The sequence below is a fragment of the Magnolia sinica genome, chromosome 12 (assembly GCF_029962835.1).
Source record: "Magnolia sinica isolate HGM2019 chromosome 12, MsV1, whole genome shotgun sequence".
Classification (NCBI taxonomy): domain Eukaryota; kingdom Viridiplantae; phylum Streptophyta; class Magnoliopsida; order Magnoliales; family Magnoliaceae; genus Magnolia; species Magnolia sinica.
The window spans coordinates 641,305-659,101 of NC_080584.1; the positions used below are offsets into that span (position 1 = coordinate 641,305).

The window sequence follows — 17,797 nt, forward strand, 5'->3', positions numbered from 1 at the left end:
CGGTGGATGGATCACGCCAAAACATCTACTCCACAATCTACATCTTTCCATTTGTGTACTGATTAAGGAATGAAATTCAAAGGTCCACATTCCACTGAAAACTCTAAACTGGGAGAGTTTTGGCCCATCATCCATCTACAGGGGAACTCAAGGGACCAATGGCCTAGATCATTGAACCATGGGTTCTGCTTGTCAGAATTGAGGGCCAGTGCTTATCAGCCGCATATCATAATAATTCGAAATTACATGCTATCAGCCACATGATAGCGGATCATGCTCTCATGGACATCTGCCACCATCTTGCATGCATACACATCAATCCATACAGTTAAAATTACGGGCTCCGTAATGGGGGTGCAGACAGAAACTCACCTGATCGATCAATCCGAACTGTGGTAACATGGGATTTACCAACAAAGATGCATGGCTTTTATTGCACAACCTACTGGCCCACCGAAGTGAGGGCCCCACGAGTGAATTGGATTGCCATTTACAAACATAGTTTGATAGAGAAGAAATGACAACTGCTATCAGCGGTCATATTCTAGCTGCATTTCTTTCCAAAGTTCCAACTTAACGGCAGTGCAATTTCAGAGCCCGGACACTGATACGAATGCTGGAATTACAATTTGGTATTTCTAATTCATTAGGTGAATATTGATTTGCAATTTGCAATTCCATTTGCTAGTGCATCCAAACTCAAGCTTGTCTCATTCCTTCAGATTAGCATACATCTGAAAAACATGGGCAGAAAAAAGGCAAGCATAGCTGTGAAACAGGCATGGCCACCTTCTCTGAGCCATTTAGGTGACTTCGCCAAACAAACAAAAATCCAATCTTTACAACAGTATACTTGTATACTCACGTCTGGTATTTACACTGACATGGTAATTGGCTGTTCAACCTTCCGAGAAAAAAAAGAAAAAGAAAAAAAGAAAAAGAAAAAAGACTGTTTGGCGAACCACATCTACAGAACCTGGATTATAAAGACATTGGCAGAGTAAAGAACCTCAGCTGGTCTTCTTAGGACGCTTGGGCTGTCTCATTATCTCCTTTCTTGGGTCATCAGGCATTTTGATTTCAGTATATGGCTGCCAAACAACAAAAGCAAATTAAAGCCATTGAAACTGAGCCATCATTTCATGCTTTCAAACTCCAATCAAAGCTGGTGAAACTGAGCTATCATTTCATATGCTTTCTCGAGCAAAAGAGCAAAAGCAATTTTCCAGTGGAATTCCGCAAGAAAATAAGTATAAAAGAAAATTCATATTTAAAATGGAATGCTATGCACTCTACATCAAGCAGTTGAGTAGTAATCTTAAAGGCTGGCATGCTTGCAAACCATATAACAAGCAGCACTGCCAATGGGAATTGGAGGTGCAACTGTGGATACATGAACGTTGCACATGTGAATGGGGGTCTAAGATGATCATTGGCAGGCCCCATAGAGGAGATACCTATGTTTCCATTGATGGGTGGACAGGCCATTTTTTTGGTCAGGCATATACATGGTGGGGCCCGCCAAATTGAAATGCAGCATGCGCCCACAGGTGCATGTGTGAGTCATGGGAATCCCGTTTGCATTTCTCAACAAGCATGCTCCATTTTCTATAAATTTGCTCTTGAGCATCCATATCAAACACACATTTGACATTTCCTTGAAAATTCAGATTGCAAATCCAAGCAAAGGCAAAAGCATAAATCAGAAGCATTTGACACTAACAAATAGCCTGGGGCATTCACAGCATTTCGAAGTGCTGGTTCTTTGCAGTGTGTTCCTCTCCAGTGTTTATCACTGTTTTGGAACTTTTACTCATGTTTGGAAAGATTCAAAGGGCTTCCTGCTTCTGTGAGATTTGGAGGGTTTTGTGGCAATCTGGTTCTCATGCATATTGCAAAGCTCGGGGTTCTGCAAAGTGCAAAGTATACTCAAGTTTTTTGTCCTCTCAATTGCGGTCCATGGTTCAGTAATCCAATCATCGTCTGTTGCGTTACTACATGGATGGATGACGGGTCATGCCCTAAAAATCTCCCTGATTGTAAGATTCCTACAAATATAAGGTCAACATTCAACTGAAAAAGGGTCCCAACATTAGCACTTGGGATCTTCCTACCTGGGAGATTTTTAGAATGTGGTCCATTGACAGTCACATGCAACAAACTGATGGTCTGGATTATTGAACCACAGGCCCCACTAGTCAGAACTGAAAACCCAAGCATACCATGCAAGGTTTTAGGCCAAGATTCCTACAAGCCAAGACATAGCAATGCTGTAATTCAAACTTGACAGTTTGGGTTTTCCTATCAACAGGCATGATTTTTTTTTTTTTTTTTAAAGGGCAACAGCAGTTTATTAGACTAGTGCTCGAAAAAGAGCAACAGCTACAACGGGCATGATAATTTTCAAGAAGTCTATTAATTAAGAGAAGCGATTAGACCGGAATCTAGTTGGTGCATGAAGAATCCTGCCCTGGCATCAGTGATCTGCCATCATGGCCTCTTCAATGAATGCAATGATGATGCACCCTGATGTTCCCTTTCCATGACATCGAGCTATTTACAAGAGGGCTTTTGCCATCTCCATGTGCACACAACCACCACCCCCCCTTGTGAAAGGTGAAGCAATATTATTAGGGCGAAACAGCCAAAAAGAAAAGAGAACAAAACACGCGCGCGCAAAACACACAAAAGAACAAGGATAACAAAACACAAGACAAAAGAAAAGAAAAATACAAACAAACCCTCAGGTGGCATGTCTGTGGAAAGTTTAATTATGTGAAATTGTTAAAAACTATTCTTCTCTGTGTGAACATGAGAAGATTACTGGTTGCAGGAAAATAATTTTGATGCAATGGAAAGCTGTCAACTCACTATATAATGCAAAATGGTTTAGTGACAACAAACTTTCAGTTTATAAAATGTGAGAATCAAATGACGAGATATATATAAATGCTTACCTCTTCCCATTTTCTCTGGAGTTCCAGAAGTTCTCTACAGTATTTGAGACATTCAGCATGGTATACAGTAGCTAAGTCTTTAATCAGGGCCTTCCTTTTGATAATGCCAACCACTGGAAAATAAAAGAAGTATAAAGTTGAAGGAGAGTCCCTAAGCACCACAGAAGCAATCATTTCTTTTTGCAATGTTTTCTGAAGTAACATTTTGAGCAGAAATAATTGGATTGGTTGCTCCATGTAGAATGCATTATGGCAAACAAAACAATTGGAAAATTGTAGACATTTCATAACATAAAGGTTTATCCGATTTAGGCAGGACAGAGTACCAAAATCACAGGTTCACATCATAAAGGAAAACACTTGCAGGATAGTTTAATGATTGAAATCTCAAACTCAAGTCAGAGTTGGTCTTTTGATTTCCAAGATTGACTCAGCTGAGACTGAAAAAACTTAAACATTTTCCCAATTACACTTTGGAATTGGTACTCATATCTCAGACAAATGAGTTGACTCAGACAAGTGCCAAGTCAATAGGTGAGTTTTTTTTTTTTTTTTTTTTTTTTTTTTTTTTTTTTAAAAAAAAAAAAAAAAAAAAAAACCTGGTTGCCAATGATATGATATCACTTGCTCTGCGAATCCAGATAAAGAATTCCACTCTTAATGCAGAATTTACCTACCATACTACCGGAAACAGACAATATCGCAATTGTATCCATCAACACAACCAGAAGATCAATGTGCATAACATAAGAACACAGAAAATAGAATTGTGTTCGAATTTCCTTGATTGGATCCTAATGGAAAGGGTAAAGGTCTACCCTAAATGAACTTCATAGAAAAGCATGAATAAAGAATAATACTTACAAAACAAATATCAAGAAGATTTAAATGGGGCAAAGTTGAAGGCATAGTTTGAGATATACAAGGGACTCATATTTATAGTTTGAGATATTGTGAGTATGCAACGTGAACCATATTTATGCATTCCATACCATGAGGCACACATGCATACATCATACGCCATGACAAAGGCAGACACATGTATGTCATGCATGCCATTCAACCCATCCAAAATGAGTATTTATGTAAGTAATTTAAGTTATCTCTTTTAAATAATATGAGTAATGCATGAGGTTGTCAAAATCGTAATTGTATGGCAAATTGTAATAGAGTATAGAATCACGAAGGGCCTGTTTGATTTTCCAAATCCCCTGTAAATATATTGTAAATGGGTAATAATTATTTCCTTCAGTAATTACTGAATCGTTCCCAATGCCTGATTTGATGCCTACTTTTTTGAATGCTAAAACCGACGATGCTGCTAAATATATGTGGGGCCCACTGTGATGTTTGGGGCATATCCACACCGTCCATCTGTTATGCCAATTGAATTTAGGGCATGAGCAAATAAATGAGCCAGATCTGAAGCTCAAGTAGACCAGACCACAGGAAAAATGGAATCGAACACCTACCATTAAAAATTTATTGGGGCCACTGTTTCCTTTGGTGTGGGCCACTTGATTGTTGGACTTGCCTCATTTTTCGGCTCAAGCCTCAAAATGTTCTGCTAAAACAGATGGATGGCATGGATATGCCATATATATCACAGTGGGGCCCATAAATTTAAACCAGTCCTTTTGAACTGGCTTTCGATGCAGAAATACAGGGTATTTTCAAACAGGATGAAAGAGTAATAATTGCTTATTTACAAGATGTTTATGGAGGATTTGGAAAATCAAATGGGTCCAAATTGTTAGTTTTTTTTTTCCTGATTTTGTCAAAATATCAAAAAAATATGACAACTATAAATGCATTAGAAAAAAAGAACTTATCAATCAGAAAAGTAAGACATTCATGATATTGGCAACTGAGAACTTGTATAGGGTATACATATTATGGTGGTGATAAAGGATTCTTGTCTTTCAAGTTTTAAAGTTCATCTTCCAAGAAGTTTACCTCTAGAGTCTGTTTGGATTGGTGGAAACTAAAAAGTAGATGAGGAAAGGAAAACATCACATTTGAGGAAAACTATTCTTATCTTAGGATTTGATACGATAATTGTAAAATGCCCTATGATTCGGTTACGATTTTGTGGGGATTTCTGATTTGAACACACAATTCATGTTGTATGGATATGAATCGTAAGATTCATACCGCAGATTGCATCATTATGACAACACTAATGCATACTTGTGTATATACATGCATGCACCCCCTATGTTAAGCCAACATGCATGACATGCATTCATACTAAGGACCGTAATGAGGCCATGCATATGATACATGGTACGCATGTGTAAGGTGACATGTATATGCCACATGCACACATCCCATCCTGTAAATAAAAAAAGCACACACACTCCACATGCATCTTCTCAACCATCATTATGCATGTGTGGCTATCCACTCCATCTAGATTGTGGTACACATCGTAGATGGATGGTTAGAAGGAAAAATAGTGAGAGATCTAGATTTCATGGATAAAAATCACCAATGGATTTTCTTAGCCAATCCATCCATAGTTGGGGTAGAGATCTGGACAGTTTGGATTCCGGTGAAAATGCGCCATGTGTACGGTTGAAGAATTCCACTATACAATTTTTGTTTCAACTCTCTCCTTCACATACATCTCTCTCTCTCTCTCTCTCTCTCTCTCTCTCTCTCTCTCTCTCTCTCCAATCTAACAGCACCCACAACACATCTCCTCCATGTGATGTCTCTACAAAGACTGCTTTCTCTCCTCTCTCTTATGATTAAACAAAACAGCTCCTACTCTCGTTTTGTTCTTCTATATCACATGCACCAGCACACACACTCCTCCATTTTGAATCCTCAAACTATGAACCTCTCATCTCATCCTCCCTTCCCTTCATTTTTCTCACATACCGCACAGAGAAGGACCAAACAACCTACAGCCCTCACCTTCTTCAGTCATGCTATACACAAACCATCAGATCTCTTTCTCATCATGGCCCTACAACAACAGCCCCCCCCCGGTTTTCTCTTTTTGAGATATAACAGCAAATTTATAAAGAAACTCATAAAAAGCGAGAAAAGAATACAACCCAAACAAAAAACAGCCTAGGCAAAAAGATTAGCAGTCAAGTCCGCTTTACATAAATGGCCCAACACAAAATTCTTATTCCTAACGACCTCCTTAGCTTTCCTAATGACCCCAGCACCCACCCTCTCATTCCGGAAGCAACACCCATTCCTAACACCCCAGATTGCCCAAAACACGGTCATGATAATCAGCCTCTACTTAGCTTTTCCAGCTTTGCCTACTCCACCCCCATGCCATGCTCACATAAAGTCTTTGAATTACATGCATGGAAAGCAGCAAAAACACCTAACATAGATTAAGGAAAGTTGCTTGGCCTGTTGAAATCATCATTCCAATTACACATCAGATCCTCAGCCTTCCATCCTGTGAATTTTGGGGACGTAAGAGCCTAGCTGATGATCATCAACGAAATCTTCCTGTACAAAACTGCTTCCTGTCCCTCCAGATCCCTCACAGGATCCCAAAGAAACCAATCCCCAAATGATATTTTCACGTCCTCTAACCAGAACTTGGGCCCGCAGAAAACTTCTCCCAACGAGCCATTGAAGATCTAGCTGATTCCGAACCTTCCTAAGAAGTGATTCCAAAGAGACCTGGCCATAGCATAGCGATAAAAATATGATCAACTGATTCTATCCCCAAATTGCACATGATGCATAGATTAGGAATCATCATGCTGTGTTTTTTATGATTATTGACTGTCAGAATTTTGTTGGCCACTGCTGTCCACGCAAAAGCTTTCACTCTCGGAGGAGCTGGGGATTTCCAAGCCAATGCACAAGGGGAAGGGGATTTGGCTGGCCCACTTGTAAGTCTGGAATGCATGGATTTTGCTGAAAAACTCACTGTCCGAAGACCATTTCCATAGCTTCTTATCTTCCATACATCTGTCTGTAATGACTGCTGAATCGCTGATAGCTTGTTCAACAGAACCTCAAACATGCTTCCCTCCAAATCACACATGTTTCTTCTCAATCCAACGTTCTAAACTACAGAATTGCCCAAAAACTCATAGCAGTCACTGATGAGCTCTTCCTTGCATCTAGCAAGTACGAAGAGAGGTCGAAACGATGTTGCAAATGGAGTCTCTTCCAGCCAAGAGTCCAACCAGAATATGAATTTATCACACATTTGCCCACCTTAAATCAAATGCCAGGATCCAATTCAAGCCCTGTTCTTGTGCAATACACCTGTCTCAATCTCTAGGCTGATGACCGATTTTGCTCAGGTATCTTCATATTGCGGAATCATTCCATCTATCCCGCATTCCCAGAAACCATCTCCCATGCGAAACCCCATATTTTTCCCATATCACCTTCCTCCACAAAGCCTCCGTTTCCTCCCCAAATCTCCACCACCACTTAGCAGCATCCAATTTGTTCTCTTTGGTGTTGCCAATCCAAGGCCCCCAAACTTCATTGGATTTTGAACCTCCTTCCAGTTAACCAGGTGGAGTCTGTTACCCTCATTCCATCCATCCCACAAAAAATCCCTTTGAAACCGATCAGTCCTTGATCATACAGCCGCAGGAATCTTGAATAATGATAAAAAAGTCTGGGAGATTCGCCAAAGTCGCCTTTATGAGAGATATCCTACCCCCGAAAGATAGACATTTTCCTTTCCGTATCACAACCTTCGCAACAACCCTTTCAATTATAGGATCCAAGAAAGATCTGGATCGAGGGTTCCTCCCAAAAGGGAGGCCCAAATACGTACACAGGAGTGAAACAGATCTGCAGCCCATGTGTCTAGCCAAGATTTTCACTCTCTCGCTACTTATTGCCACTCCCGCCATAGCACTCTTCTTCAAGTTAACCCACAATCCAGAAACGGCCTCAAAGCATCTTAGAACTCCTTTGATGTTTATAATCTGACCCATCAAAGCCTTGCAAAAGAGAAATGTGTCATCTGCAAATTGAAGGTGGGTGAAATTCATAACTAGAAAGCCAATCAGAAAGTCGTTGATGAGACCACACCCCGCTGCTCTCTCGATTAGAAGATTAAAACCTTCCACCACCCCTAAAAATAGGCAGGGGGATGAAGGATCACCCTGATGGATATCTCTTGAGCTATGAGATAAATCCAGCATGCAACCTGCTAACGAGAATTGAGAAGGTGACGGATGAAATGCATTCTTTGATCCATCCTCGCCATTTCTCCCTGAACCCATTCAAGCCATAGAATAAAGCAGAAAATCTCAACCCACATGGTTGTAGGCTTTCTCCATGTAGATCTTGCACACAATACCTTCCTTGACAGCTTTGGACCAACAATCTGTAAGCTCATTAGTCACCAAAATGCCATCTAAAATCTGCCTATCTTTTATGAAAGCACCTTGGAACAGGGATATAACAAAACCCAGGGCCTCTCTAAGCCTCATTACAAGCACCTTTTCCAGAATTTTATATAACCCAGCCATAAGCATTATGGGTCCGAAATCACGGATTTCAGTTGTATCCTCAACTGTCAGTATTAGAGAAATAAAAGTTGCGTTCAGCCCCTTAGCTTGGACTGCTCATGGAATTCAGAAAAGAAATCCATTATGTCATTCTTGATAAAAAAATAAAATAAAATTTGAAAGGAAACACTACCTAGGATTGAACCCTGGATCACTCACACACCATAATGTCATTCTTAATCTGAAAGAAAAAGACCATTGGAAATCCATCTGGCCCAGGTGCCTTTTCTGGGTCCATCTCCTGAATGACTTTGCTGATTTCCTCCTCATCGAACACTCTTTCCAAATGCTCTGCCATTCCCGCTGGGAGGGTTTTATGTGAAAGCCCATCAAGTCGATGCATTTTAAATCTCTTTTGAATACAGCATAGAGAAGATATCGACTATTGGTTCTCTGATGCGCTGAAGATTCTCTTCAATGATGTTGCAAACAGACAGCTAGATTACGAAGTTAACTCTGCATCTTCCATTGGCCATGAAATGAAAAATGCCGTATTCCTGTCTCCTTATTTGAGCCACAGAGCTCTGGATTTTTTATGCCATGCCTTCCAAGGTATTCAAAATCGGTTCCATTACATAATGGTCATAACCATTACGCGTTACAGGGTCAAAATGGCCGTTACAGAAAAAATAGGCCATAAAGGCCCTGTAAGGGAATGTAATGGCCCCGTAACGATCCTGTAACAGTATTTTAAAAAAAAAAAAAGGGCCGTAATGGGCGATATGGGGGCAATTACTGTTTTGGAACACCTTGATGCCGTCTCCTCTTTCAAAATGACAGATAAATATTTGAGCTTGATGCGCTCCCTCTCTACTAGAGATTCTTCAGAACTGAATCCCTCTTTCTCTTCCCTATTGAGTATCGATATCCATGATTCCGCTCAAACATTTGTCTTTCCTTGTCTTGAGCAACAAGTTTCTGGATTTGCTCCATTCCTGGACTCTGCCCTTATTTTTCTTTCTTTTACTCAAACGCAAAACCCACGTCTCCTACCTTCTCACGAATCTAACAACACAAAGCCCCTCACCTCTTTCCTCTCACCATGTCTCACACTCTTAACCCTCAGAGACTCACTCTCCTTCCTGTCCTCCCCATACGCTAAAACTCTAATTCCTAGAGAAGAAACAAAACAATAAAAGCTCTTAAAAGTCTCTGGAAAGGAAGAAGAAGATGAAGTTCAAAGTTAATTGAGGAAGGGCACCCACCAGTGAGATATTTTCAGTTTGCAAGTCAATAGTTTTTGCTTGCCAGTTTACTTCAACTTCGATTTCCAGTTTTCCAATTCCTCTTCTAGTTCATGCATACACTTTGATTTCAAAAACTCGAATGCTCTAGCAATAAGGGAACTGCTGGCCCCTAAGTTTGAATAGGTATTGTGATGGTGATTCTGGCAGAAGCACTTTTTTTCGAATATCTATACACTATGTTTTCCACCAATGTTGCACATCTTTGCAATGAGGGAACTATTGGCCCCTGAACTTGGATAGGTAGTGCCAAGGAGACTTTGGCAATTTGACTTTTTAAAAATCATAAATTCTATATGCATAAACTTTTCTTAGAAATCATTCTTATTAATTGTTTTAGAGCGAGGGAACTGGAACAGGTATCTGATAAGACATATTAGATCCACATCAAGAGGCATATTTGATCGACAATTTTTCTGTCTTGACATATGTTTCATTTTTATGGGACAGTTTAAATTTGTTTACTCAGATTGATTTGTCTGTTTAGTTGGCTTTGCTAGTTTATTTGATATATTCCGCCTTAGTCAGATAATACTCGCTTTAGATTTTAATTCATGTTTTGTTTCATAGAATCGGGCCGCGGAATATAGTAAGCAATATATTAGCAATGAAACCCCACAAACAATCCAATAGGCATATATATGCAAAATATAGATATGTGCAATCACACAATTTATAGGTTGAATAAATCTGAACAATTGAAGGTTAAATGATGAGTACTTTGAAGATTTAGCTAATTGTATACAGAACTTTCCTAATTCAGCTTAGCTAAGGAGACTATGTGAATGAATTTGTTTTGATCTTTGTAATTACATATTTTTATCAATAGTGGGATTTTTCAAAATTTAGAACCTTTCGCTTTAAACCGTGAAATCAAGAGTCATGAGCCCAAGCATCTTCTAGAAACACAATAGACAGACATGGAACATGACACTCACAAATGCAAGATTAAAACGTTCCTAATCTCACATCTACGTGTGGGAAAAAAAGATTATCACAATTGGTTCGACTGGTCACACAGATGGTCACCTTGAACTAAAAAGGTTGTCACACTTGGAAGTATAAGAGTTACATTGGAATCATCAGACATGTATGGTGTTGTTACAAGAGTGTTATATGATGGACAAGTTCCTTGTAGTGTGGGTCTCCAGGTTAAGACTATACATTTTGGCACTTGTTGTAGATTAATTAACCTCCACAGGTCAGGGAGAGGTTCCTTATTGTATGTTGTTTTCAAGATGAGGTGGTGCTAATCAAGAAGACCAGGGAATGGGTGAATGTTAGATTTGAGGTTTGGAGGAAGGCTTTAAAGTCTAAAGGTCTGAAAATTAGTAGAACCAAGACAAAGTATCCTTGCCAGGCTTTAGCTTGATAGCCAATTGATTCTTAACCGTGTTTTGTATTTTTGCTCTATAATTTAAAAGGGTGGTGAAATGGATGAGGATATTTCCAATAGAATTGAAGCTAGGTCAACGAAATGGAGATGTTCATGTGAGGTGTTGCATGATCTCCAAATATTTGAAGTGAAAAATTCTAGGATCGACATTCAGCTCATTGCCATATATGGTGTTTGAGCAATCAGTACACACCAATGAGAAGAAGATGAGCATTGTGGAGACAAGGATGCTGAGATGGATATGCGGGAAGGCTGTGAATGAGAGAATCATAGAGGAGGTCATCTGAAGCAGCCTTAATTGGAGACAAAATGCAGAGAGCAGATTGAGGTTATTTGTCCACGTGATATGACAACCAAAGACAATCCAATTGGGGATGGGGGGTGACTTGTGTTGGGAACGAGGATGTGAATGATTGGCCAACAAGAAATAGCTGTGGCAACTGGCAAGGCTATGATGATGCTCTAACAGATGAGAACCAACAGTAACGCAAGAGGGAATGATAACAAGGATGTGATAAAGAGGTGGGCCCCAAAAGCCCAATTTACAGGTACTATGGCCTATTCAATGGGCCCCACATGTTGAGTTGTGCTTAAAGATTTTTGAGGATATATGATCCATATGTGTGGTTGTAACTGCATTCTTTAGAATCTTCATGTGGTAAAGATTTTGAGGGTTTTTATTAGAAGTCTGAAATGAGGTCTCTCTTTTCTTTCTTTCTTTCTTTCTTCTTCTTCTTCTCCTTTTTTTTTTGGAGAGAGAGAATGAAATTTATTGGAATGCCTACCCAAAGGCAGGAAAAAAATACAATGCAGAATTAAGACGCCACAAAAGAAAAGGAACCAGCCTTAGCTGGCTTTACATGAGAAGCCCAACCCTTAACAAGATCCAAAACTATCTTAATGACCTTGTCCACCATGGACCTCCCATTTCTAAAACACCGTTCATTCCTCTCTTGCCAAATTGACCAGAGAGTTGCCATAACAATCAGCATCCGAATGACCTTGCTCGCCTTCTTGCCACCTCCTCTGTGCCATGCCCGGAGAAGAACCTCCACAAATTCCGGCATGAACCAAGCCACATGAGATTCGAGGAGGAAGTAGTCCCACACTTTTTGAGCAAATGCGCAGTGGATAAATAAGTGGTTGGTTGACTCTACATTGTTCATGCAAAGTAAGCAAATATTTGGGAGAATAAGAGATCTTTGTTGAAGATTGTTGATGGTTAGAATTCTCTTTTGACCAACCAGCCACATGAACGTTGCCACATGAGGAGGGGCCCTATAATGCCAGTGGAGATATTGATGGGAAGGACCTTGGGTGCTGCCAGAGTCAGGAACGAAACTAAAGAAAGAGGCCACATTAAATTTTCCAGATCTATGCCCTTTCCATATCATCGAGTCCTCCTCTTGAGGAGAAAGCGCAACGTGCTTAAGAAAGCCTAGCAAACCGATAAACTTTATCACCTCATCATCAGACAAGCTCCTACAGCATGGAGAGCACCAAACAGTAGATCTACCATAAAAGGAATAACATTGTGAAAATAGGACAAAGTGATCCGAGCCTAGATTAGCTAGTTGAGGGAAGATATCTTAGAACGCCTTGTCGGTGCATCACACATCCACCTAGAATCGGGTTCAATCCCCTTTCAGAATCGTGTGGAAGCTCGATTAGGTATGCATTATCACCTAGCTTCTTCAAAATGTGGTAAGGACTGGCCTTTCTGGAGTGGAGCTTTGTATAAGAGCCTGCTAGAAACTGCTTAGGCTTAAGTCGCGCCATAATTCTATCTCCTTCTTGGAATTGTGCAGAACGTCGTTGAACATCTACATGTCCCTTGTAATTTTCATTACTAAGGGTGATCTTTTGCCTAACTTCTTCATGTATCTCCTTAACATGCTCTACAAAAGCTTCAACATTCTGGCTTGATGGAGTCGCATTAGGAAGTGGGACTATATCGATAGGTTGTTTCAGTTGCATACCCGTTGCAGTTTCAAAAGGAGAGAGTCCTGTAGTGCGGTTCACAAAATTGCTATAAGTAAACTTAGTTTGAGGTAACGCGATGTCCCATGAGCCGATATGATCACCAACCAGGCATCGAAGTAGATTCTCAAGACTATAGTTGAGGACTTCAGTCTACCCATCTGTTTGCGAATGGTAAGCATTTGAGAAGTTGAACTCAGTTATCATCTTAGACCACAAGGTGCACCAGAAGTAACTCATAAACTTAACATCACGATCAGATACAATCGTTTTGGGAACACCACGTAGACGAACCACCTCTTTAAAGAAAACATTGACGAAGTGCTTGGTATCTAATGTCTTCTTACAAGGGATAAAATCAACTATCTTCGAGAACCTGTTAGCCATAATATAAATAGAATAATAGCCACGTTGAGTCTTAGGCAATCCCAAGACGAAATCCATAATGACGTCTTCCCATGGAGCATCTGGCACAGGTAATGGCGTATAAAGACCAGTATTCTGCTTGCTACCTTTACCTAGCTGGCACGCTTGACATTGACGATCAACAATCCCAACATCTTTCTTCAAACCTGGCCAGTAGAAACGCTCCTTGACCAGGGCTGTCACTTTATCGATACCAAAGTGACCACCCAGGTCACATGAATGAAGCTCACGTATAACACGCTCTCGCAAGGAAATCTTAGGAAGACACAATTTCATATTATAAAATAAGTAGCCATAGTGCAAGCTAAATCTTGGATACCCAATGATTGCGCCATAAATGAGTGTTGAAAATACTTTCCCAAAATCATCATTTGCGGCATGGTCCCTTTTAAGCAAGGTGTTCCGTAATGGTAACGGCGGCCGTAACGGCCACCAACGTTACCTTTACGATAAGGGGCATAACGGTTGTTACGGCCCCGTAACGGTTTCTCTTATTATTATTTTTTTAATTTATTGAAAAAGCGCTCGAAAAACCTGTATATGCCCCATAATGTTGATTAAAAAGTATGAAAAACTTGTATTTGTCTCGTAATAGACCATTATTGGGCTATTATGGCCTTTATAGGGGACATAACGCGCCATTAACGGCAATTATGGATCATTTTTTTCCATAACGGCTGTTACGACCATTACGACGCCTTTATGTAACGGCCTTTACGGCACACCATGCTTTTAAGTTTTTCAAATCCAATAAAAGAAACTAATAAGGTAGACAATAAGTGTGATTTTCGATAGAGGGCATCCGCTACTTTATTTTCGATGCCAACGCGATGTTTTAGGTTGAATATGAACTCTTGAAGGTAAGAACTCCACTTAACATGCCAAGCGTTAAACTTCTTCTAAGAATTCAACGTAATGCCTCATGATCAAAATAGAGCACAAATTCCTGATGAATGAGGTAATGACACTAATGCTTCAGAGCTTGTACAATAGCATAAAACTCCATGTCGTATGTAGAATACTTCTTTCGTGCCTCGTTTAGTTTTTTACTGAAAAAGGTCATTGGATGTCCTTCTTGGCTTAGGAAACCTCTTATGCCTATGTGGGATGCATCATAGGCAACTTCGAACACCTTTTCGAAATCAAGACGTCTAAGAATTGGAGCTTTTGTCATTTTTTGCTTGATTTCTTGAAATGCCTTTGTTGTTGCTCTAGTCCACTCAAATGGATTAGACTTCATACATTTAGTAATGGCCACCATGATGGAACTAAAGTTCTAAATAAACATTTGATAAAACGTCGCAAGCCTGTGAAAATTGCAAACCTAATGAATGTTTATGGGAGTAGGCCATTCAACAATGGCTATTATCTTTTTAGAATCAAGCTTCACGCCTTCTGCTGAAATGACAAACCCATAAAAACCATGCCAGAACTCATATGAAGGTATACTTATTCAAATTGATGTAGAGTTTCCTGTTGCGTAATACTCTCATGACTTGGCGAAGATGGTCCAAATGATCTTCTCGTTAACGACTATAGATAATGATATCGTCGAAGTATACAACAAAAAATTTGCCAATGAATGGCGGTGGAATTTGCATCATTACCTGCATGAATGTACCAGGTGCGTTTGTCAAGACGAAAGGCATGACGAGCCATTCATATAATCCATTCTCTGTCTTGAAAGCAGTTTTCCATTCATCTCCAGAACGAGTTCTTAACTGGTGCTACTCACTTCGCAAATCAATCTTCGAAAAGATTGTAGCATTTGCTAACATGTCCTGCATTTCATCTAGGTGTGGAATGGGAAAATAGTACTTTACTGTTATCTTGTTGATGGCACGACTGTTAATATACATTCGTTAGCTGCCATCCTTCTTTGGTGTCAACAACGCCGACATGGTACACGGGCTGAGGCTATCAAGAATGAAACCCTTTGTTAGCAATTCATCCACCTGTCGACGAAGCTATGCATATTCTGTCGGGTTCATTCGATATGTTAAAAGATTTGGTAATGGTGCTCCAGGTACCAAATCAGTCGTATGTTGAAGGTCACGCATGGGTGGAAGCTCACTTGGCAGTTCTTTAGGGGAAAGATGAAAGGGCAGGATTGAGATGAGAAAATTACCTTCTTTAAGTCTCCCAAAAGCAGAACTTGCTCCAATACCAATTTAGTGCAAACCCCGGGAGGGGAAGCAAATAGATCAAAGAAAAGAAGAAAGAGATTGTAGGAAAATGACTCAACAATCCTCTAGCCAAATGCTAGGGACTGCGAATGCAAGAACTGCTGTAGAGAAATAGAGAATTACTCAAAGATAATATCAATCAACTTGTCTTATTCCATACGCCATTGGCCTTATTTATAACCAGTCTTTATAGTATATGATAAAGCTATGGAATCTAAAAATAGAATTCCTAGCTTAGCCCAGATTTGAGAAAATAGAAAACTACCTAAATAAGAAAGCATTGTAATTAAGAAAACACCTAAATAAGAAAGTACTTAAATAAAAAAAAATCTAAAATTACTCCTTGCCTAATATAAAGATATGAAAGAAAAAGGAAATTTCCTGATGTAGAGATTTGAAAGAAAATTAAAGTAGTGATGGGCTAAAAAGGGAAAGTGGTCCTTTTCTTGTACAGACGTGTGGAGTGTGCACATGCGGGATGTGGGGTGATTGCATCAAAGAGGCATTACTTTCCCAATCATTTTCCTTTTGTCTAGTGCTAGGAAGGAAACTCATAAGATTATCAGTTATGGTCGGTGCTACTGCATGCAAACAGGCCCTAAATCATTACATTGAATAAAGGAAGGACAGAAAAGGAATGCAGATACTCCCACGAGGGGACTTGCAGGCACGCACGTGAGATCTAGGCCATACATTACGTGGCCACACCGTGTAGATGCACTGGCCTGAAAGTCGAGCTGATCAACACATCAGGTAGGCCACACATGTACAATGAATGTGGGCAGATGGCATCTTTTCCTTAATCATCCACTCTTTTCATTTGCACGGCCCATCTAATGAATGGACCCCCACGCACCAGGGGATCCACGTGATGGGGCCCACACAATGGAAGGTCTGATGTAGGTTTTGAACAATCAATCATCAACGACACTGGTGACGTGAATTACCACATTTTGAAATAGTAGATGGAAGCTCAAAACTCGATAACGTAAAGATTTTTTTCGCTAATCATCAATAAATCGAGATTGATTTTTCAGTAGGACGATAGAAGAAGAGCAAAAGAATATCAACCGAGGAAAAACACAGCTAGGGCATCAAGAAGAGAATTTGGGGTCAGATGAGAAAGAGAGAAGGATTTACTTCTGCTGGGATCGAATCGCAGAGGACGAGCTTCTGCTGTTGTTGTTGGCTGCTGCTGCTCAGGAGGAGGCAGAGGAAGATGAGGTGGAGGTTCCGCTTCACCCATCGGCGTATCTTAGCAACTCTCTCTCTCTCTCTCTCTCTTCTGGAATTAGCAGAAATGCCAGCTTCTGGCGATTCGCGCGATATGGGAATCGAGGATGCCGCTTTCCAACGATACCTGCAACAGGAAGGCAGTGTAACCAAATGCTCCGTGGGCCCCACCGTGATGAATGTTTTATATCCACTCCGTCCGTCCGTTTCTCCATATCATTTTAGTTTATAAAAAAGACACATGAGATGGATCGGAATCTCAAGTAGAGCACAGGAAACAGTGGGGATTGAACGCCCACCGTTGAAAAATTCATCTGGCCATACAAGTTTGGATAAAGCTGATATTTCATCCAGATCGGAATCACCTTATGAACGGTTTGGATGACATATAAACTTCCCAGTGGGCCATATCAAGGTTTCAACGGTGGGCTTCTTTATCCTTATTACTGTTTCCCGTGGTTTAGAAACGGATTGGCTGCTCCCCCTGCCACCAGCCAATGGCTGATGGTCGGTTCTCTGTGGGACCCACCATGATGTACGTGTTTCATCCATGCCGTCCATCTGTTTTTAAGATCATTTTATAATATGAGACCAAAAATTAGTCATATCCCAATCTCAAGTGGACCACATTACAGGAAACAATGCTGAATGAACGTCAACCATTAAAAACCTTTTTGGGGCCATAAAAGTTTTGGATCAAGATGATCTTTGTTTTTTCCCTTCATCTGGTCCTTTATGACCTAATCAACAGATTGGATGTCAAATAAACAGTACAGTGGGCTTTAGGATGATTTTAATGGTGGATATCTAATCACTATTGTTTTCCTGTGGTGTGTTGTACCTGAGATTTATA

At 40.2% G+C, this 17,797-nt stretch overlaps 1 protein-coding gene across 1 annotated transcript; it reads right to left on the reverse strand.

Moving 5' to 3' along the window:
* Positions 1-767: 767 nt before the first annotated feature.
* Positions 768-17,043, reverse strand: LOC131220729 (uncharacterized). The gene is made up of 3 exons (XM_058215543.1): positions 16,852-17,043; positions 2,958-3,070; positions 768-1,091 (listed from the first exon to the last, which is right to left on the reverse strand). The coding sequence occupies exons 1-3, from the start codon at positions 16,955-16,957 to the stop codon at positions 1,011-1,013; spliced, it is 300 nt and encodes a 99-aa protein (XP_058071526.1). The 5' UTR covers positions 16,958-17,043; the 3' UTR covers positions 768-1,010.
* Positions 17,044-17,797: the final 754 nt, after the last annotated feature.

Coding starts and splice junctions, on each gene's coding strand:
- LOC131220729 (XM_058215543.1), bottom strand. CDS start 16,957: ATGGGTGAAGCGGAACCTCCACCTCATCTTCCTCTGCCTCCTCCTGAG. Junction 3,071..16,851: donor GCGATTCGATCCCAGCAGAA/GTAAATCCTTCT, acceptor TTTATTTTCCAG/TGGTTGGCATTATCAAAAGG. Junction 1,092..2,957: donor TCCAGAGAAAATGGGAAGAG/GTAAGCATTTAT, acceptor GTTGTTTGGCAG/CCATATACTGAAATCAAAAT.